This window comes from Dendroctonus ponderosae, unplaced genomic scaffold, assembly GCF_020466585.1.
Source record: "Dendroctonus ponderosae isolate FM_Combo_2020 unplaced genomic scaffold, Dpon_F_20191213v2 Dpon_F_20191213_5, whole genome shotgun sequence".
Classification (NCBI taxonomy): Eukaryota; Metazoa; Arthropoda; class Insecta; order Coleoptera; family Curculionidae; genus Dendroctonus; species Dendroctonus ponderosae.
The window spans coordinates 8,571,463-8,593,242 of record NW_026018715.1 but is presented as its reverse complement, the minus strand read 5'-3'; the positions used below and the strand labels follow the sequence as shown (position 1 = coordinate 8,593,242).

Below are 21,780 nucleotides of genomic sequence, written 5' to 3'. Positions count from 1 at the left end.
AACAGAGCATAATTCAAAAATCCATAATGGGATTCTAAATATTTTTGCTTTTATCAATCAACGGGTTCCAGCAATTCGCCTAGCTTCAAAGCGAATAACAGCGAAATTGAATCGAACGATGAAATATTTAATAAATGCTCTGTTTAATAAAAATTTCGCTCTTAATTTCTCATTTTCTGATATTGAAAGATTATGAAAATTGTTATTTTCGAGACAAACATCCAGAAAGAATCATTATTTAATTGTATTATATATTTCATTACGGTGGAAGGAGAATCTGCCAACGAGAAAGCATTAGTAATCAACGTTTTATAACGGTTTAAAAATCTCAGTTGATAACGAACAAAAAAATATCAGTAATCTAAAAATAATTTCCGATTGATAATACATAAAAAGTATGCAAATTTAAAATGAATTTTGACGAATTTTATTGCTTCATCAATAAAGCAAAAACAAATTTACTTAACGAAATCTTCTGTTATAAGTTCGGAGTAAGAGTTTTACGGACGATCGAAGAAATTTGTTTCTAACAATCCTGAGAGTATTATAAAAAATCGCCAACAATTCTCGTTTTTGCAAGCTCAGTAAATAGAAGTTTCAAAGTTAGTAAATATGGGCTTTTTTAAATTTCGCATCTTCCCAACGAACGCATGCATCACTTTGAAAATTTCACAATCTTGAAGCAGGCACATTCAGGCAGAAATGAATGACTTTCAAAACTCGCATTTCCCAAACTAAAGCAAAATTTCGATTTAAATTAAATACTACAAAAACCATTTACAAGAAAGTTAATAGGAAATTCAATACGCAACAAAAAGCAGTATAAATTATACAAAAAGATCAACAATCAAATTTCTTCCTGCTGGTTCAGAAACGTTTGTTGATGGAAGTAGAGTAAAACTAAATTTAAATTTTCCTGAAGATTTTGAAAGGCTTTTTTATTATAGAAGCCATAATTATAATAATGCCTTACTTTTTGATTTATTTTCCTGACTGCGTGTAATTGTTATTATATTCTTATCTTTCCTGATTAAGAATATAATAACAATAATGCCTTACTTTAATTTTACAACTTCTTGTTAGAAAAATTCTACTCTTACAAATTCATCAAACCTTTGTTTTTTCAACTTTTTTTCTGTCGCTGATTTTTACTCAATGCGATGCTGGGCCCTTCCTTCTCTGCCAACACAGGGAAAATATTTCAAACAACGGAGAGAAACACTAGAACAGAAAAATGACTAAAGCTGTTTGCCATTTAAAATAAAATCAACTTGGCCACACAAGCGCAAAATTGAAGCCATATGAAGCCGATACCAAGCGTTCAGTTTACAAAGTTATTTCTGGAGAAAGAGGAGACGGATCAAACGTTCATTTTCTATGGTCCGAACTGTCAGAAGATAAGGAAGGAGCAGGAGAATGAGAACCCTCTTCTTGAAAGCCGCCGTCTTCAATTATTTTGTTTACCGCTTTAGAGGCGTTTTGTGTCAAAGAATTTTCGTACGAATATAAAATTCACGAACGGTCCAAAGAAGGGACATTTTGCGCAATTGACGAAGGAAAACAAAACCGAATTGCTTTTAGTGTCAAGCAGGGCATAACGTTTACACCGATAAAAGGGTTCATTGCTGGTATATTTATTTACGTTAAATGTAAAGTTTCACAAAATATGAATTGAAATAACTAGAAGTAATTAACAAATTGCCTTTTATTATCGTTTTATAATAGACAATGCGTGAACCAAATTTTTACTCGAATTTCGGCTAAGTTTCACCTTGGACGTGCTAAAATATACTGCCCTTTTTGTTAGGCTTATTAAGCTTTAAACTGAAGAGACCTGACTTAAAAATCGCCGACTGAAAATCTGCTAATGTGGGCTTAAAATCGCAAATTACATAATGAAAAAGGAAAAAAGTTGAATATTATTTATATCTCGTGTGTTAGGTCCATATGTGTAGACCGCGTGTCATTAACTGAGGCTGATTTATCAAAACAGGACTTTATGAACATTTTTCGTTCGCTATTTTTGCATATATTTGAATATCTGCTGGTAAAAACACCCTCATGAATTATCTCTATTACACTGATACGTCAATCATTGTGGAACGGTCATTGGGGACCCAGACCGGACGGTTTTAGTTTCCAGTTTAAACAATGGAAATTTTGCAGTAAATATGCAAATTTTGTCAATTATTTTACTAAAATAACTAAATTGCTTCCAAACAGTATTCAAAACGTGTTGTTTTTGTTGCTAACTGTTACTCTCTTTAATCATTCTCAGATTCATCAATTCTCATTGAATTTATGTACTTTGACTCGTTTTAAAATTATTTTCCTAAACTTGGTTTCCTAAAAAGTTTTTAAGAAAGTTTTAAATTGTCAATATAGACTAAAGTTTACATCACCTAATTAATAGACTGTCTAATTATAACGAGTGGTAGATTTTGTATCTGGGTTTGCTCGTTAAATGCAACTATGTCGCAATTAAAATCTAGTGCTGGGCAGTAATTTAATGATGAAATGTACAAACCTCAATAAATCATAAACCAAAAAGCTCTACTGTTTAGTTTCAGGTCGACCCTTGTTAAACGCACTTGAGTACATAATGCATATCGCCCATGCTATTTATTTGCTTTAATTTGAAATGTCGCATATAGTGTCCAGCAGGTATGTTTAACTTGTGCAAACTAAACCTACATATAATATCAAGTATGATTAATCGGCCCACAACGTGTTTATGGAGTGGCTGTAGCACATTTAAAGCCATCCTCATGTTAAAACACTCCCTGATTTCAATTAATCATCAAAATTGAGCATCGTAGATAAAAACTGAAGATTAACACCTGCAAATTGCACTTACCCAAGTAAACCAAATCCAATTGTGTAAATCACTTTTCTAGTATATATCACATAAGTACTTCGGAAATACCATCAGAAAAATCTAATACTTGCCGGTTTACGTGGATATTTGCTGGCTGTATCCCTCAGAAAAACTTCAATTCACTGTGTGTATTCCGTTTGCAGAATATAAATTTCGCTATCCGAGGATATTTTGTGCTTGCAATTCGTTCTTGAAATATAGCTCGAATCATGTAGAAGGGAATATTGCCATATTATGATATATAGCCGTCCATAGGGAATTCAAAGAATGCTTGATTACTTCTACTATATTTGAAGATTTATTTGAGATGTTGAGTGGTCTATCTGTGGCAAAGTGGAATTTTTCGATTTGAAGCAAAAGGCAATTTTAAAGGACTTGATCGAGCTCAGATAGTTCCTCTTTTAACAGTTGCAACTTTACTAAGCAACTTTTCCACCGAAAGGAATTTAATTTCAGTTTCTTTACAGGAAAGTGTCGAAGTTCACTACCAAACATATGTGGGTCTTCGGACGAATGCTCCATGGCACTCTATCCACTGGTGACTTTTATTTTTTCCTTGGGTTAATATTCCATCATCGATGTTCCCAGAAAGAAAATATTTTACTGCATTGAAAGTTACCTGTTGGTTAATTGAACAACTGTATTGTTCTTCCTTCTCCACTAGCTATTGCCCCAATTTATCTATTTTCGAATGGAAAATCATTTGATGACTCACTTAAACCTCCTGTATTATAATTTTAACTACATTTGCCATAATCACAGCTGAATATTTAAAAGTAATCGTTTAACCGTTCACAATTTTAAATGAATTTGTAAATTGCCTTATTCATTCTTGAAATATTCCAGCTAGTACCTAGATTTTGGATAAGTGAAGATTAAATTTAAACCATTGCGCACTAGACTAGCCTATTGTTTTGATTAACTGGAAAGCTTTACTTGAAATGTTTTGTGATAATGTTGACTGGTGATTATGGGAAAATTCGAAATATTTAAAGGTCGCTTTTGCACCGTTTTCTACCGATGTATAAATGCGTTGCTTATTGGCAGTCAAGCCACAAGATTTGCAATACTAGTCCGATTATCACCGACAACAAACGAATTTTAATATGGATTTTAGTCGAGCGACCTTTTTTGCAAGCGTTTTGCTAGCTGCATTAGTGCTGGTCTCAAATATTGAGGCAAGGCAAGCCAGTAAGTACTCACAAGAAACAAGCTATTTTCTTTTATAATGGCGGTTTTTTCACTTATAAATTTTCTTGTAGATTTCAGTACTTACAGATCAGCAGTGAATAGTACTGCATCGCCTAATACCACTTTCAGCCTGTTATTTAATGCTACCGCAATCAACTCCCGCACGTCTTCAGCTCAACTTGGAAACGCTTCAGAAACCACCCTATCAGGTAAAAATTTTGTTTCCGCCGGTGGATTGAACTGGCCATATTTATCACTGTTTTACATTGCAGCTCTAAATATAACAAGTGGAAAAGATACAACAATTAACAACAACACGGGCCCCGTCACTTTTCCCCCCTTTGTAGCAGAGTGAGGAATCAAATGATTTATTTTTTTATAGATTTTAAAGGAATTTTTACAGCCACCTGAGGCAAGAACTAATTAACTGAAATGTATTAATAAAGGCACATTTTTAACCAACCAGGATATTTGCTATCGCAATTCATTGGAGCCAAAAACGAACTGTTTAGTTTATTACTCCAATTAACCCTACTGTATGAGTTTTGTGGGATTTAGAAGCAGAGTATTTAATTGTACATACTTTCCTGACTGTGTTTCAATTCTAAATCAAAATCAATTCCTGGGCTTCAGTCATTTATTGTCTCTAATTATCAATTAACATAAGTTTCGGTGTTTTCCACCATCATCAGTTTTTCAAAAATAACAGATAGTTAAAAAAAATTTCGTTAATTTAAAAAACAATCACAGTTCGTCAACAGCTTCATCATATCACACACTAAAATACATCACAATTGCAACACTTTAAAACATCCTAAGATTAATTAGGTCTAACAGGTGATTAGTCAGGACAATCAATTCTGGGAAGAGACTAGAATTCTTTGTTCAGATACTCAAATATGTTTACTTACATGTGTAGCGTTGTTGCTGCTTTAAGCCGTGGCATACATTTGGAGTATTAATTTTGTCTATTTTGCACACATTTCTTTTACTTTCAGTTATATTTCTTTGCATTCTAAGAATATAATTTTTGGTTTGCAAAATGCTTCAATATACCGGGTGTTAGTTAATATTCTATGTTTATTTCATTTAATTAATGAATGATATACTAAGCTAAGATTGTCGGTATGCGATCTGAAATTCATAGCATTGTTATGTTTTTTAATCTGTATCATTTCATGGACTCTTCTTTTTTAATTTAGTAGTTTCAATTTAGAGTAATTATAAGAAGGAAAGAGTCCATGAAATGATACAGATTAAAAAACATAACAATGCTATGAATTTCACATCGGATACGTATTTTAATTGATAATTAGAGACAATAAATGACTGAAACCCAGAAATTGATTTTGATGAGAGTATTTAATGAAAGCATTTCAACATGCAACTGCTCATAGTTTTGTAATTATGGAAAGAATCTCTATTGCAGCAGCAATTTGCTAACTTTTTGGTACCATCTTGAATGGTGCATTGTGCGCGTTGAAAATCCCATTAGAGACGAATGAGTGATTAGTATTGGCATACAAGTTAGGCACATTCATCGTGTAAAAATATTTCCCATAATTGCCGAATCAACAACAGCCACAATTAACCATTTATTCCGGCTTACATTGTGGAGTAGTCAAGCACAACAAAATGCCATCGTTTTATGCAAAATCCCATTAACCTAAAGTATTGTACATTTGGAAACATTACATATTTATCACCGAGTAAAAGCCGGAAAGTGTAACGCAGTTTAAGGCCCCATTATGTGCAGGTTTTAGTATTTGGAGCGAGGGAAAACTTTGCAACACATTTCAAGTATGGGCTATCACCTGTATTGAGTACATTTTCAGTACTATTGTTTCTATTGATAGTAGAATACAGTGGCAGCGTGAGTGCAGCCAATCGATTAACAATATACAGACCTGGCACGAAAACTTATTAAAAATGTTGCCGCCTAAGTGATTTTCACCTCAAATCGCAGATTTTTGTGACTGTGAAGAAACAAGTTTAAGTTCCTCATAACTTCTAGTAAAAGATTGCAAATTCTACTTAGAAAGGAGACCATTTCAATGAATTTATTTGGCAATATATTGCGGAAAAAATCGTTTGTTTGCAATTTAAAAACTTCAAATTTGATTACTTATGGCTGTTCTGAGGTAATATAGGGATAAATGTCCAAGTTTGAGTTCCAAAAGTTTCAATTTCCATTCCTTACAAACGAAAATTTGTTGAATAAATTTCCATTTGAATACAAATAAAATCCATCAGTGATTGCATAATAAGTACCTTCAGAGTGCATGTGAAAAATGATTCGCGAACCTGGTTTAATTGAGGAGTCACCAACGAATCAGAAAATCACTGACCAGTTCAAAGTAAATAAAATATTTTACATTTTCAACAACTTTTTTATGCCCAGAAATACACCTTTTCCGGGTAAGGTGTAATTTTAACTTTTCCAGTTAAAAGTTTGCTAATTACGTAGGTTTAATATTCGAAATTGCATGTTCCATGTTCGAACCAATCATGATTATATAAGTGGAGTACAACGCAATTTTCAGACTTATTGCTAGCTGGAAAACGTAGATAGAGTTTCTTCTATAGTTCGAAGGCAACAAATAATCATGTCCACATGTGTGGCATCGTGTATTGGCTTGTATGAATTCGTAATTATTTTGGTGCAAAACTTTTCCCAAGTACTACAGATGTCTACCGAAGAATCCGATTGGAATTTTATCATTTTTGTAAAAATTATTGATATATCACCTGCCAAAAAGCCATAAAAATATTCTCTTGTATTTCCGAATGTAGCTATAACGAATTGAGAGCTATATCCATAATGATGTCATAAAAACACATGGAAATAGGAATATAAAAATAACGGTCGGTGGACCCAATGCTTTTTCCGATCGTTTTACACAAGTTTTATTGTGTTTTTTATTCTTTACGTCCAATTGTAGAATTATTATTATTGATACTTGGTTGTGATGCTTCATTTCTTACACGAAATCAAGTTAGCTCAAAAGATATTTTATTCTCTCAGAAAATATCCGAAAAAGTCTGGATACTTTCAACGACTTTCTTCAAAACCGAAATTATCCCTTTAAGAACAACCTTGGAAACTAATCGACGCAAATCGTGAAACTTAACATTAAATTAAGAGCGCTTTTAGGCTGTTTTATTGCCAAACATGAAAGGCCATAATGATGGCACTTGAGCACTTGAGGAGCTTCGCTCAAGTTTATTTAGGAATTCTCCAGTTGAAATAAAGTACAATTGCAAATCGCCGACATAGATCAAAATGAAACATTTCACTCTGTCAGAAGCAGCGACTTAAACACAGGCCTAAATTACAATGTCTGTATATGAATTCATTGTTTCAGTTCATTAGATTGTCGATTGTTTATTGCAGCTTTTATTCGCTGATTTACTATGTTGGTGCATCGGTAAAACCCGTTCCGATTGAATAGTCAATTATTCAAGACTCTTTGCAAATTGGTGTTTGCAATATAATGGATGTTAGCTAATTCTTCACATGCTCAACATTGTCTAATAAATCTACCAGCCACTTTCGATGTGAACCGGAACAAATGTTTTAACATATTTCTGGATAAAATCGCCTAAAAGCTCTTGACGCGAATAAAAAATTCTCATCAATATTCAGTTTTCAGATTTGTAAAATCCCGGGAATTTCGCCGTCAGCATCAACGATCTGAACGTTTTTGTTGTTAAAGCGCACAGCTTTTGTTATTTAAATGTCGCAAGCTCCCAATTTCTAATCGATGTTCGCAGGTATTTTAAACCGCATTTTAATGTGAGCGATATAAAAATGATGGGCTATTGTAGGCTGGAAAGAAGTAGCATTGATTTGTAGATATTCAGCGAAAGGTGCACCGAAAATACTGGATATTTTGTCTATTGCAATATTTTTCATTTTAAAATCAAATGCCACGGGTAAGTGCAAGGATGGAATCATTTTTAGTCTTAGTTTACAGGGTGATGAAATTTTACGCGGACAAGAAAAACTCACTTACATACAAAACATGCAACAGATTAGACCAACGTAATTGATTATATTTTCTGTCCAAAGAAATATATCCTGAAGTTTTAACACTTCATGGCTCCTCACTCAAGCGCTTTTGAACCGATCTTGTTCTAAAACCTATAGAGGACAAATGCAAGAAAAACTACAGTGGAAAGCGGCACTAAATAAAATCGCTCCAAACCCACGTGTTATCATGGTAGAAATTGCTGGTTTATCTCCGTTTCTCATTACCGGCAACAGTTTTCAGCTCAAAAATAAAAGGTGCAATTTGCGATAACATTAAATTAAAAGGTTAAGCTGTTTACCGCCAGGTGTGAAGAATATCTCTTGGGGCTTAGGAGTGTTCTCAATAAAATCAATACAGGTAATTGCTTTTTAGACGCTCTCCATCCCTGGCTTAATAAGGCTGTTGCAAACTAGCTTTTTAACGCTACAAATAAGGGCTTGCGTTTTTCGGGACAAGAGTCATTTCGTGTAAGTGCTTTTATGCACTGGCCTACGGTAATTAATCCACAGCACAGTTTTATTTAGTTAAAGATCAGTTTAATTAGCCTAGTCTGTTAGAACAGTGAATTGGATTAAAACAAGCCAAAAAAACTGGAATGGGAAACCAAACCCGCAGGATCCGAATTTTCAAACAAATCATGCATTATTGATTATCCGTGACCAACTTGTTCTCATCTCGAAATGTAAACCTTGAAAAGAATGTCAGCGTCTCCTGTTTAGAATAACATATGAGAATGCATTACTTTTCTCTCCCAAAATGACATCTTCTCAATACGATTCCTCGACATTTCAATTTGTCACTGTACAAAACTGGAAATGGCCATATTTGTGAGGAAATGTTGAGTTTTAAATTAGAACAAATATTGCCATGTGTATTGAATGGGGTAAATATCGCCATGCAGTATATAATTGCGAAATTCTATGCGGCCAGAACATGGGAGCCACACAATCTTGCCATAAATTTGCGCGAGACCACCCAAAAGAGTAAATTGACGTAGAAAACGCTCTTTTCCTGACCTACTTACAACGAGGGGCATCAGATGGTCGGAAATTCCGTAAAAAGAAGTTTAACTGCTTTATTGGCAAGCTTGAAATGTGCATTACAGCGAAATCTATATTTAAGGACAGCATATACACCGAAATAAAAACACCTATATATAATTCCAAATTTGAAAAAAAAACTCAACAAGCTCTACATAAAGCATCCTGATACTAAAATTCGATATGCAGCGTGGTGAAATAATAAAGGTTTAAGTTCTAAAGATAACTGCGGATTCTACTCTGAGTTGTCCAATATAAGGTTGATCCTTCTGAAAATATGAAAGTCAAGAGGACAACTGAAAAGAAACTTGCAGCATATGTACAGTTGACTGTTGAACTATACTGAAGATAAATACTCATAAAAAAATTAAGAGTGTGATCTATTTTTCTGATCATCTCATCATCTCAGATCAGATTTTTCTTCATCTTTGATGTCACTTTCAACAAACTTAAAGTACTTATGGTCTCGTTTAAATAATTTCCCACTTACCATTGTCTTCACTATGACCAGAAAAATGCTCTTTCATATTAATGAATATAAAATCTAATTATTTGAATAAACAATTCAAACTGACGTGTGGAGTGAGATTGTGAGTAAAGTTGAGCAATTTGGGCAATTTTCGGTAAAACTCATGGAAAACGAGTACGCAAAAAAACTAATTTTTCTGCTGAATTCCTCTGAATTCTGACTGAATTCCTCTCAACTGAGCTTAACTACAAATTTAGTCCTTCGAGTAAAAACGTCATTTTGCTGTGATGTTTTTTTTACATATTAATAAATTTGGTCATGTATAGTTGTAAAGTTTCAGATTTGCATTTTTACGAAAATATCCTTTTTGTGCAAACTATTTTCTTACTCATTGTAACGTGTTCCCTGTGCACCCCCAGATAATACTTCCAGAGGAATCGCGCCCATTTTAAATCACTCAATTTATATGCATAAAATAGGAAATTCTTTCAATACCGGCGGCCTCTTGAAAACAGAAGGAACGTTCCAGTACCCAGCTAAAAATACTTAAAAAATGTTAAATTTGCTTAACGAATTAGTTCAAGAAATTCCATCTAGAGATGCATAGAAATAGAAACCAAACCAATAATGGTCCAAAATCAAGCAGAAGATCGTCAGATATCGACGGCATAAAATAAATCTATGAAAGCTTGTTTAACGGGAAACTTAGATTGGAAAATATTGTAAACACTCATGGGAAAAGAGCCGAAGATCGAGGATATTAAAAACGAATGGAGCATTTACGAGGTGCGCAACAAAACAGTGCAAATATTTAAGCGCCAAGATTTTAAATTTTAATTTTCAAAACAAAAGGCGCATCATTCAGTGGGGAACTAGGAAGACTGATCGAAGAACAAAAAATGGAAATGCAATTATTGCATAGAAAGAAGAAATTAGTAAATTTAGCAAATGATCAAATTAAAAGAGGACAATCGAAGAAGTGGAGAAGTTTACCGCACATATGGAATGCATTATTTACAACGCCTGAAAAAAAAGCAACCTGCTGAAAGATAAAGATAGATAAAAATGATTACAACCGATCGTACTTCACACATTCCTACCAAAGAAGTGACACTCATAGAAGCTGAAAATAAGTTTTAAATCTTACATTTTAAACAATAACAACCCAGAAGGTCAAGCAAGAAAGAGACTTGGAAGGAAATGCCAAATAAAATGTTATTCACAGAAGATAATGTTGAGTTGAAGTTGACTATCCGAAAAAACATAAGTTATCGCTCACAAAAAGTATTCTGAATCAAATCGTAAAACATAAATACAACAAGTAATCAGCAAAATTTTACAAGTATGATCAACGAAATAAAAACTGTATCCAAAACACCAACATATTTTAATTCACTGTGTGACTTTAAAAAGCTTTTTAATAATTTTTTTCTGAATTTTATCAAAATAAAATTTGCTATTGACTGCAATCCATTGCGGAGCAAAAAAATTCATAAATTTCACGGTTTCTTCAAAAGTGCAGTTTGACTAGCCTAACAAACGTCAAAAGGAACAACAAGGAAAGCAATTCCTCGACCTAAACGTCCAAATTCTAATCCACGAGTTTTTAAGATCCGAAAAACTGAAAAGCTTTAAACATCAGCAACGCTTCATGAGACAGTGAGTGCATGTAAAACTGGCACAATTAAAACTACACAAAAATCCCCAAATTTTGTTCAATAGCAAAGACAAATGTTTTCATATATAATTCAACATTCATATCACACAATGTACCAAAAATTATTATAAGATATCCAAAACCCCCAACTGTTTCTTTGCCTAAGTCAATTAGAAATGTTCATTAATTAATCAATGACCATCTAAGTATGAAAGTTCGGTGTCTTTTTGGAGTATCTGAATTTAAACGAAACAATATACAAAGTCTAGTCGTAGTCTAGACACCATTGGTAGGATTTGATCCCAAAAGAAAATAATCAGACTCAAGATAATAGAGTATTCCCAGTGCGAGGACAATATAGATAATCCTCATTGAGCCTGGTTTAAGTTAGATTTTGATAAAAGCATAAATCGGCTTAACTGTACAAGCAAAATAGAACTAATATAAATGTTTCAGTTTACTTAGTTTTAACAAATTATATTTGCGGTTTTTGCACCTGTTTCAATGCAATTAACCGCATTCGCTGATGCAATATCATTATGGTTAAAATCGTAATCCGATGAAATTTAAGCCGTTATGTATTTCGAATATTATGAGGTTTCAATATATTCGATTTCATGCTGCTGGAATATAAATACAAATAAATTCAATGCATTTTGTATTATTCAATTTTCATTATTCAATTGAATTAAATATGTCCAGTAATATATTGTGTGGCAGGGAAATTATAATTCTTCATGGATTTTATTTTCAAAAAATTGCCTTTATTTGAGGTTTCACATAGTGAAGTTTAATCAGTGCCATCCACTCGATGCTGTTGTTGCGTTGACTTTGCTTGTGTTGCTCCATACAATTCTGGCATCGCTTCTGAATACTAATAAGAGGAGAATGTTCTTGGGTAACATAGAGAGTATACTTTTGCGTTCTAGCAGAGTTTCTATGTGAGCATGAATTGGAGCTATACTAAGCAGGTTCAAGTGAATATTGAAGTTGTTCACACATTTCGAAGGATAAACTGCACTTGCCCTTTGTCTTTGTCGAAACAGTATTACGCCAGTAATAAGAGATGCAGGGAATTATTCCTAATGAAATTGGACAGCTTATGAGGAATTGGAAATAGTTTAACTGAAAATTTCAGCAGAAAATGCAGAATATATTCAGCTGCTTCTTAATTGTACCAAAAATTACCGCTGAACGTGAATTTTCACACATTATTAAAGAACTTCAATAACGACCAAATTTATATGCAAATTGTAACTACTTTTTGTTTACCTCTTTTAGGCTCATGTTTGGGTTGAATTCATTAGCAATTTTTTAAATCCCCGGACTTGTAAAGACAAGGCCCTGATAATTCATTCTGCCTGTTAAACACATCCCCACATTCGCTTTAGTCCATAAATCAGGAAAAACTTTAATACGTTTAAACCAGCTTGAAAAAGTGATATAAGACAAATGTCGGACGAAAAGTTTTTCCGCCAGCAACCATCTGTATAGCGATTTTAACTTTTACAAGAAAGGCAATGTTTAATTTGAATATATATGGGGAAAATTGCGTCGGCGGAAAATTCGTATTTCCACTGTTTACGTTCGTCGAAACAGTGCTAAACTATTGGAAAACTTTTGTGCCTGACATGGGATAAATCGAAAGAAATTTATAAAAAGTTAACTGCATATTATTTGGAAAGTTAGACCAATCGCGTCCTGGAGCAAGTAACTATAAAAGCCTGAAGATTAGCTAGATAGGGACAAAGGAGACAGATCAGGCTGTTTGGTTTCTTTGCTTAAAGTTTGCGATAAAGAAGGCCTTTTTATCCTATTTTTCCTCGATTATTTGCAATGTTCTACCAGAGAAAGTATGTTATTATAATAAAGAAAATGGAGCACTTTCTCTCTATTCTTAAGTAAATTGGTTTAACGTTTAGGCTAATAGTTATACAAATTAAAAATGTATTATTAAGTAAATTGGTCACAATCTACTATAGTATGAAAAAATGAACAAAATGTTGCTTTTTGAGTTGGCAAAATATGATGTCGGTATGCACACAGATTCTTACCTGCTAAACAAATTGAAAACGCTTTTAAAAACTTGCATACGATTTTAAAATGAGGATCTGGCTTGAAGATCACAGAAGCCTCAAAATTTTTGTGTAAGGAATTTATGGTGGATTTGCTTGAAATTAAAACAAATTTAATTAAATTTATTGTACCAGGGAGACTTGTTGACGGCAAATCGGTCTGCATATTGCATAAGTTTCAAACCAAATGAATCGGTTACATCCTGGATGAATTTTAATTTGCAATCGGTAATGGATTTATTTGAGTTGTTTTGCATTTGGCATAGTAGATAATGCATGTTATGTACATTTGCGGTTTTTCGATTGGCTCCCAACTATGCATTTATGCGCTTTTAACCCATTGTAAATGTTGGGGTTTTTACTAACTCAACTGTTGAGTGCATTGCATAAGCAAATCGCTTGGCAACCTTATAATTGGACAGTTTTATTTAAAGCATTCGACCAACAAAAAATGGCAATAAATAAACATACAAACGGTGTAAAATTCTTCAATAAACTAACAAGAAATGAGGACACTGACCCATAAAAGCTCTAACTCAAACTGTTATAATAATAGGGCTGTAAAAATCCACTACTCCAAATTTACCTCATCGCCTTCCTGCATGCAAATCCTGACAAATACATACCGGCGTTGTTCGTAAAACGTAAAAGAAAATTGCTAGTTCCAGAAAGAAGTTTTCATGCAAATCTCTACGAGTGTATTATAGTAGTTTTAACAGAGCCTTATGTCACTTATATAAGACAAATCGTTTAGAATGTAGGACAACGACCGCTTAATGAAAAATGCATATGCAAATGCATTTGTTCGGAAATGCCTTCTTTAGCTTGTCGTAAACGTTCTTGCCAGTTCTTTTATTTTAATTACGACAAATTCTTATGAAAGCTATTTGGGATACTGCTACATTCCAAACTCCGACCAGGCGATGGTGAACTGATTTTCCAATCTTTGAATAAATTAAAATTAAAATAAAATGCATGTTCTTCATTTATAACGCAAATATAGTGGATAAACTATCCTGAGATATTTACAAAACCCCAAAGTAAAATTTTTAGCGATGTGCATTGAAATAAATTGCAGAAACAAACGAAATATTCATCTTCGGTTCGCCCAGCTGTGCCGAAATAATTAATTTTCAAAGCGAATTAAGTTAGTCAAAATACTGAGAGCAGTAGAGCTGCATGTACTAATTTATCAGACTTAGAGCAGCATTAAAACCAATGACCCAAACCGAAACCGTTACGGTAAAATTAGGTTGCTGTGTCAACCTAGTGTTGCATTAGATCCCTTAAAATATGCTTGCAATTGTACCTAGACGCTCAGATCAGGGTTTAAACGAGTTGGGAAATTGTTTTGCTAAAATGCCTTTTGACGCTGAATAATAATGTTGCATATGCGACTGGCTTGAATGTGTTGCATGTGGATATTTCGACTCAATTCCAACAAAAAGCGAGCATGTACATAAGCTTATCTTTTTTTAACTCTGAGAACTCACGAAATTATTTTCACTTGCTTGGAAAATTTCTCTCCGCAATGTGAATATTTTTTTGCCTCGGCGGGAGAGCCGGCCCCTATCAGCGTTGCTTTACGTTCAAAATTTTATTTATGAAACTGAACAACCGCTAAACCATGCAATAAAACACGCGTGTAATAAAAATCCTAAATATGATGGATTGTAGTAAAGGGGCCAACTTTTTCAAAAACGATAAAAGAAACTGAAGCTAAGCGCCATTCCCATATACGGATTGTTGTTATTACGCTTTCTATTTTCTTTTTAGCTCAGGTCATATATTTTTATTTTTCTACAGCGTGCGAAATTGCCAACTCCAGTCTCAGATGGAAAGTTTTCCCCGTCAAAAAACCATAATACAATGGCACTATATTTGGGAATTTTACCTTTCAGTCGGTTACACCTCTGGTTTGCGTCTGACGTGTTTTAAGGGACGAAATTTGAAGATTTTTTTGCCTGACACGTTAACTTAGGCTTAAACTTGTGAAACCCTTAAAAAGCCCATCTTTCTCAGCAATTTCATGTGATATTAATTGCACTAATTTGCAAGCACATAGGTTGACAAACACGAGAGTTAATCTCCATTTTCGATAACTTTTGTAAAACTATCGCAAGTTCCAAGTAATCAACTAAAAAACTTTAAGAGCCAACTATTCAAAACTTCTGGCTTGAGCAAAGGCTAAAATTAACGGTCAGCAAGCGACTAAAATGAAAAATTACGATTTTGCGCCTGTTTAAATAAAATTAACGCCACATAATCGTCTTCATCAATCCGAATAAACAATGGCAGATAACAAGGCAGGGCGTTCCTTTCCTCTACAGTTAACGTTAGCACTGAAGCCACTATTAATCACCGCTTTCAAATCATCACAGGGCGATTTTCCAACGAATCTTTAATTGCCGCAATTTTTTTAGTATCAATGATAGAATGTCGGTGCCCAATTGGAAGTAAATGGATCCTTTTTCAAATAAGGGCAACTGGCCCAAAAAAGTTTGACATAGGAAAGCTGCCTTCGACAGACCGTAAACATACATCGTATTAATTTCTTTGGTGCAGCTTTCGCTCATTTCGGTTCCCCTCAATCTGTTATTGATGATTTTTCATTTGAAAAGAAATACAGCTACAGAAAACGTCGATTCTTTAACGTCAAGTTTCACAAAGATCAAACTTTGAACTGAAATAATGCGGCTGATAGAAACAATGCTTGAAAGAGTTGCAGATCAGCGGATGATCTTAACAGTGCCAACACTTATTTTAATACTATTAGTGAATATCCTGCACTTGCCTGGGTGGCTAATATAAAATCCTGCAGGGAAAATTAGATTCGAGTAGCTAGGAAAGACCTGCGTCTGCAAACGTGAGGTTTCACATAAAAGTTCGATTTGCAGTAAAACTCTCCATAAAGAGGGCAATTATTAAATCCCATCTACCCCTCTGAGGCATATTAAATGGTCTTTAAGGGTCGCCGTAAAGCGTACGTGTTGGATAGCTTCGTGATAAGAAATTGTACTTTTTACTTTAGTAAAACTGTAGCAACGATTATTGAAAAATAGATACATTGCAACACCGAGTACAAGTTAGGCTTTGGAGGAAGGATATATCAAAAGCTTGGGCCAAATATCAGTGATTACGGTTAATTTTTAACGAATGGATAAGTACAGCAAACGTTCCTTGGGTAAACAGTGGTTCTCAGTTCCAAGTTTTCGAAATTTATGAAAATATAGCTTTTATATTACTGCTTTGGAAATACTAATAATAACTTCGAAATAGGCAATAAGAGCTGACATTGACCTAGCGGCGCTCTCCATTATTCGGTTGCTTTGTTATTCGGCATTGGTATCAAAATATAAATTTCATATCCCTTTATCGTTTGTTATTATTCGGCTCTCCCACAGGCGAGTGGTTTCGTGACAAGAAAAATAGTCATGTATTCAAAATGATGGATCATCGCTGCTGACAAAAAAGGCCGCTGCTTTGTTTAAGAAGTCTCATGAAGACGTGTTAACTTGACGGCTGATCTCTAGTGACACTTTATGGAAACATACGTTTTTGTATAAAGTGGAGACAATTTTTGGCGCTCAGTTTGCACCGCAAAAATTAATGAAAGACTGGAGTAAAGTGTTTTGTCATCACGCAGGGTGCCGTTTACGAGCTCCATTATCTTCCATTAAGAGAACACAAAATTTTTCAATAAGCTTATTATTGCAGAAGTCAGCTGCTGTAAAGAGACAAGTCTGATTCTGACCTTACTTATTAAAACAGAACAAAACGGAAACGTAAATAATTTCTCTTAAAATTGCATGCCCATTACTGTTTTCATCTCACGAAGGCAACAACAAAAAAATGCTGAACCAATGGACTTTTCGTAAGGTTTTAAACTTGCTTTAACAGCCAGTTCAGTTTGTTTTTGTAGAAATTAATTTATCTCCTATACACAAGGCTGCAGTAAATTCCCAACACTGCAGATCCGAAAGCAAGAACTCTGGGCGATCGAAGGGAAATCTTGAGTAGAATTTTAATTTTCTGTAGATACGGGAATCTAAAATGCAATAAAAAAACTGAAATTATTTTGTTGATTGGATCTTCTTCACTCTAACCAGTTAAGAAGTCTAGCATACCAATTTGCACTCCTTTTTTATGAGTTTTATTACAACACGGCACATTTTAATACAGAACTGCTCACCTCATTATAAGCTTGTTTGACAATATTGGTTTTTATTATCAGTGCTTTCGAGTTTATTGCTTGAAACTGTTGGGTTTTGTGGGTCTTTCATGGGCGATGAGATGAGCAGCTCAATATTTAACGACTTTTTGTGTCATGATAGCGCAAAAACCCTTGAAGCCAACTAATCTCAAGTTTCATCTGCATTCATTTTTAACAGAAATATTTGGCTTTTCCATCACAGCTTGGTGGAAACTTTTGATAACATAAATTTAGCAATATTCATACACTAAAAAAATAGTGTTTCTTCAAACTGACTTGATACAGCGTTTCTACAAAAGTTCCAGATCAAGGTGAAGCAGCGCAAAACCCTTTAGTGGTTTTTCGTGCCTGGTTCTAGAGCTTGTTTCTACCAAATTCAACACGATTTTATGAGAAGATAAGACATCAGACATCAGACAACTTCTTCCCCAACCTTTTAAGTAATCCTGAAACCCCCGGTAACTTTTGAAAAAAATCACCAATTATGAATCGCCCTATGCACAAAATGTGTGTACTTTCAATTATAGTGACTGATTAGGTAATGTATTACGAAACACGGTTGAAACGAAATTTCGAAAACTGTTTTGTCCGAAATGATAAATGGAAGTTATCCGTAAATATTAATCGCTTGAAAGCATGGTTTTGAAGTTTCCGAGAAACCGTTTGCTAAATTTGCTCCATCATTAAAAAACCAATTTATGTGCGCAATATGCAACGAAAGCAGAGTGTCCACTGTTCAGTTTCACTATAAAAAAATCGAGTTTTGAATGAAAACTTATTCGCAGTAGGAACGTTTTCGTTGACTAAATTTAATACAAAATATATTACACATACTTTCCAAAGCTAAAAAAAATATAAAGAAATAAAAAGACGAAGAGGAAGACGGACTTGGAAAAGCAACATGCATGAAATATTATAAACACCAAAACGTATTGAAAATCAATCATTCTCTTCATTAATTAATAATAATTATCATCTGCTTACAATCGCCTTAAAGTATCATCCAGATTAATTGGCGCACATTCAGGGCTGTGCGTCTCCCAGATAGGGAATTCTGGTACAATATAATCTGGTTGTCTAATGTTGTAGTTATGTATTTGATAATGTGCTGTAAAGCGGCTTAAGTTCGCCTAGATGCAAACACGATGTTCGGTAATTTAGCAGCAGCACTGCAAAGCCTATTTTCAGTCTCCTCTATAAAGGAAGAGCATTTTGTACAGCTTTTATCAACTATTCGACTCGGTGGAAATTTGTTCAACCTACCAAATGTGTTTAATATTTAAATAAAAATTGGAATCCACTAGTCTCAAGTAACATCGCACAAGACAATAATACACAAAAGAGGTTGTTACCCAAAACACATGCATCTCCAAGTCAGAATTTAGTGAACAAGTGGTCCTATGCAAATGTTCCCTTGTCGTTATCATTGCTGAGGATTTAAACTTGATGCTAGAAATTTGTCTGAAATGATTAATCTAATGCAGACATGCCTAGATTCCTAAAGCCGTAGAGAGGCCCGAGCCTGCACTGACGCGCTCTCTTAAGACTTGGTAAGCAAACAGAAGCGACGTGATTTTGATTGTCGTATACGCTGCATAGTTAGGTATTCTGGATTCACTTTATTATGTTTGATAATATCGAAATGTTCAACTCAGTAGAAAGCAGACAAGATTGAGATATTTTAGGTTTATCGTCCAGGCCGATGTGCAGGATTTGGGGATCGATCAATATTCGGGTAATTTAAAGCCATGAACTTGCAAATTATATATTTTAATCCTTTTTTTTAGAGGGCAAATTCGTTTGGTGGTATCCCTCTGATGCCCAGTCTAGTAATCCTGAAAGTTGCCTTATTTTCAGGTGAAAAATCGTCTAAACTCCTCGCGAAAGAACGCTTGCTGAAGTCACATACAAAACGTCTAGTCCAGCGCCTCCCCATCCAACAGAAGTAATCTTGCGACCGCAAAAGAAAATTCGTAAATTTGATGTTAACTTCAGAGCTGGAGACCCCAAATTCGGCCACCCAAAGATTCCCTTCCACATCTACAGTCATGCCGTCTGGTATTCCCTCAATGCCATGTTTGCTGAAGGTGAAGATTGCCTTCCTATTAGCTTAAATCAAACTGGGAAAATTKGAATATGGATTTTGCAAATGAGCTCACAGCTCACATATAGCTCCGGTGTTTACGTCGAAGTCAAAMGCATCAATTTTTGTTGTTGAAGAGTCAATATAGTATAATTTCTTTGAGCTGTCKTTCCAAGCCAGCCCGTTTTCCATTATGGAGCGACAAAAAAGCGYCCGTTCTGGGATATGCATCAAAATTAGTTCGGTTCTCGGGAATTTTAGCCMTTGTTCCTTTAATGATAACACATTATTTTGAAGTKGKCCAAATATTTATTTTCTTCACCTGTCCACAACCTTCCCATGGCATCGCATTTCCCATCATTTAACGAAGTATCCGGCTGATKAAWRTCCACAGATTTTTCAATTTTTGATAGTTTTTCCGAATGTCCATCCCAGAAAGCCACCACAATTTCATCCAATTGATTGACCACGAATTTATCTCGTTGACCTTTCACTGGAATTACCAATGACGCTGCTTTGTCTATAGCAAAATGCTCAGTAACCGGCAAGCAAATTMATTCTAATTAAAAAAATATATACCAAAGGTGGCCTTGGTATGTTGTCCAGTAGCCGGRACATATTTATGCACAGATTTTYCGATAATATCGACAAAGTAAAGCGCTTGAGTTCTGACATCCCGATGCGRACCTTCYCCAACCATCAAATTTGGAATTTCAGCTATTTTCTCTACTACGATGGACATTTCTTCTTGTCTATAATTAGCAATAAAAAGATACTSTTTCTACAGAYAGAGTGTAAAAACCGCAGKTAGTAAAGCAGATCCTTCGYAGCTTTTTTCTCCATATATGAATGGATTGGACAAAGCCAACTGAGTTGTGTTCTACTAAAAACTTAGCTRATGATYTCTTAGYTGAAAATAGCTCKAAACAATGGATAATTTGCAGATTTAARAATAMCTACCYTCATTTSCAATTCAAAGTTMATTTTTCTTTCTTAGTTCTTTGACTRGTTTAGAAACTAATGGTAATTGATTTCGAAGGATTCCTCGCAAACTCATAATTATTAGTAAATAAGTATTTAATTACGAATTCAGCATTATGCAAACACTAGCTCAGTCGCTATCGCTTTCCTACAACAGTGGAAACGACATACATACAGTCACAGTATAGTTTTTAAGTTAAACAGTGTTGATGGAAAAATCAACAACTCAATATTGAGCAAAGAATATTAAAAGAAAATTGAATAAAAAATATTTCTAAAATGAAGCTCTTTTCAACATTGTCTCTCTGAATGTCTGGATTTAGTTAAAGTAAAAAATGAGAAAACAATAAATAAATGTGGACGCAGATGCTGAATAAAACCTTTAAAAAACAATGTTAAGCTAATGTTTCAAAATTATTATAAATACTTACCTAAACATTCAATTCTGCATACACAATGCCTGCTGCTACTGACTATTGATTGAAATCTCCAAGTCATGTCTATCTCCAAATAACAGATTAGAAGTATTTAAAAATAAATTATCGGGTTTCCTACCTTGTAATTCACTTTTTTACAGATTATTCGTCTACCTATGTGTTTGCCTTTGCATATTGCACGTTAAGTGCCTACTCAATTGACGATTCAATCTTACAAGCAATTGGGGCTTCTCTGCGATTTTTACTTTGATAACCACAAGTATTCACATTGAACTCCAACAGGGCGTATTTGTTGTTTTTAGCAGCTTCAAATAGTGCCTTACCTGTTCAGTGATCATTAGTAAACGAAACTCTTAACTCCCCTTAAACCCATCAACTTGGTAAAGTTAACTAACTCAATAACCGGTATCTCTTTGAACAAGCGCTAGATTTATTGTCTGTCTTATATTAAGTAAGACATCGCAAAATGAAGACTTACCTTAAAGTGTAGTTAATTATTCAGCTGCATCGTGTTAATCTTTAGCTGGATGGAACTAAAAGGCCTAGTTTAAACTAAGATGATTAAAAGTGAACGAAACACATTAAGCAGACAGATTGAAGTAATCCATTTTTCATAACACTTTGAAGCCTGAAGAGCGGAGAAGAATAGTGGCGCAGCACCAATATTTAAAATAAAAATTAAACAAGCCAGCAAAGGAAAAGTAGTTAAAATACTGCGAGGA

At 34.3% G+C, this 21,780-nt stretch overlaps 2 protein-coding genes across 2 annotated transcripts; one reads left to right on the top strand and one right to left on the bottom strand.

Moving 5' to 3' along the window:
* Nucleotides 1-3,918: 3,918 nt before the first annotated feature.
* On the top strand, nt 3,919-4,531 carry LOC109533606. The gene is made up of 3 exons (XM_019898961.2): nt 3,919-4,069; nt 4,141-4,278; nt 4,342-4,531. The coding sequence occupies exons 1-3, from the start codon at nt 3,985-3,987 to the stop codon at nt 4,422-4,424; spliced, it is 306 nt and encodes a 101-aa protein (XP_019754520.2). The 5' UTR covers nt 3,919-3,984; the 3' UTR covers nt 4,425-4,531.
* A 14,895-nt stretch (nt 4,532-19,426) lies between these two features.
* On the bottom strand, nt 19,427-20,514 carry LOC109533601. The gene is made up of 4 exons (XM_048666779.1): nt 20,206-20,514; nt 19,724-19,910; nt 19,563-19,666; nt 19,427-19,507 (listed from the first exon to the last, which is right to left on the bottom strand). The coding sequence occupies exons 1-4, from the start codon at nt 20,380-20,382 to the stop codon at nt 19,427-19,429; spliced, it is 549 nt and encodes a 182-aa protein (XP_048522736.1). The 5' UTR covers nt 20,383-20,514.
* Nucleotides 20,515-21,780: the final 1,266 nt, after the last annotated feature.

Bases quoted from the DNA above. Each gene is read 5' to 3' on its own strand.
- LOC109533606 (XM_019898961.2), top strand. From the start codon at position 3,985: ATGGATTTTAGTCGAGCGACCTTTTTTGCAAGCGTTTTGCTAGCTGCA. The intron at 4,070-4,140 runs GTAAGTACTCAC...ATTTTCTTGTAG, and splicing joins TATTGAGGCAAGGCAAGCCA to ATTTCAGTACTTACAGATCA. The intron at 4,279-4,341 runs GTAAAAATTTTG...TTTACATTGCAG, and splicing joins TTCAGAAACCACCCTATCAG to CTCTAAATATAACAAGTGGA.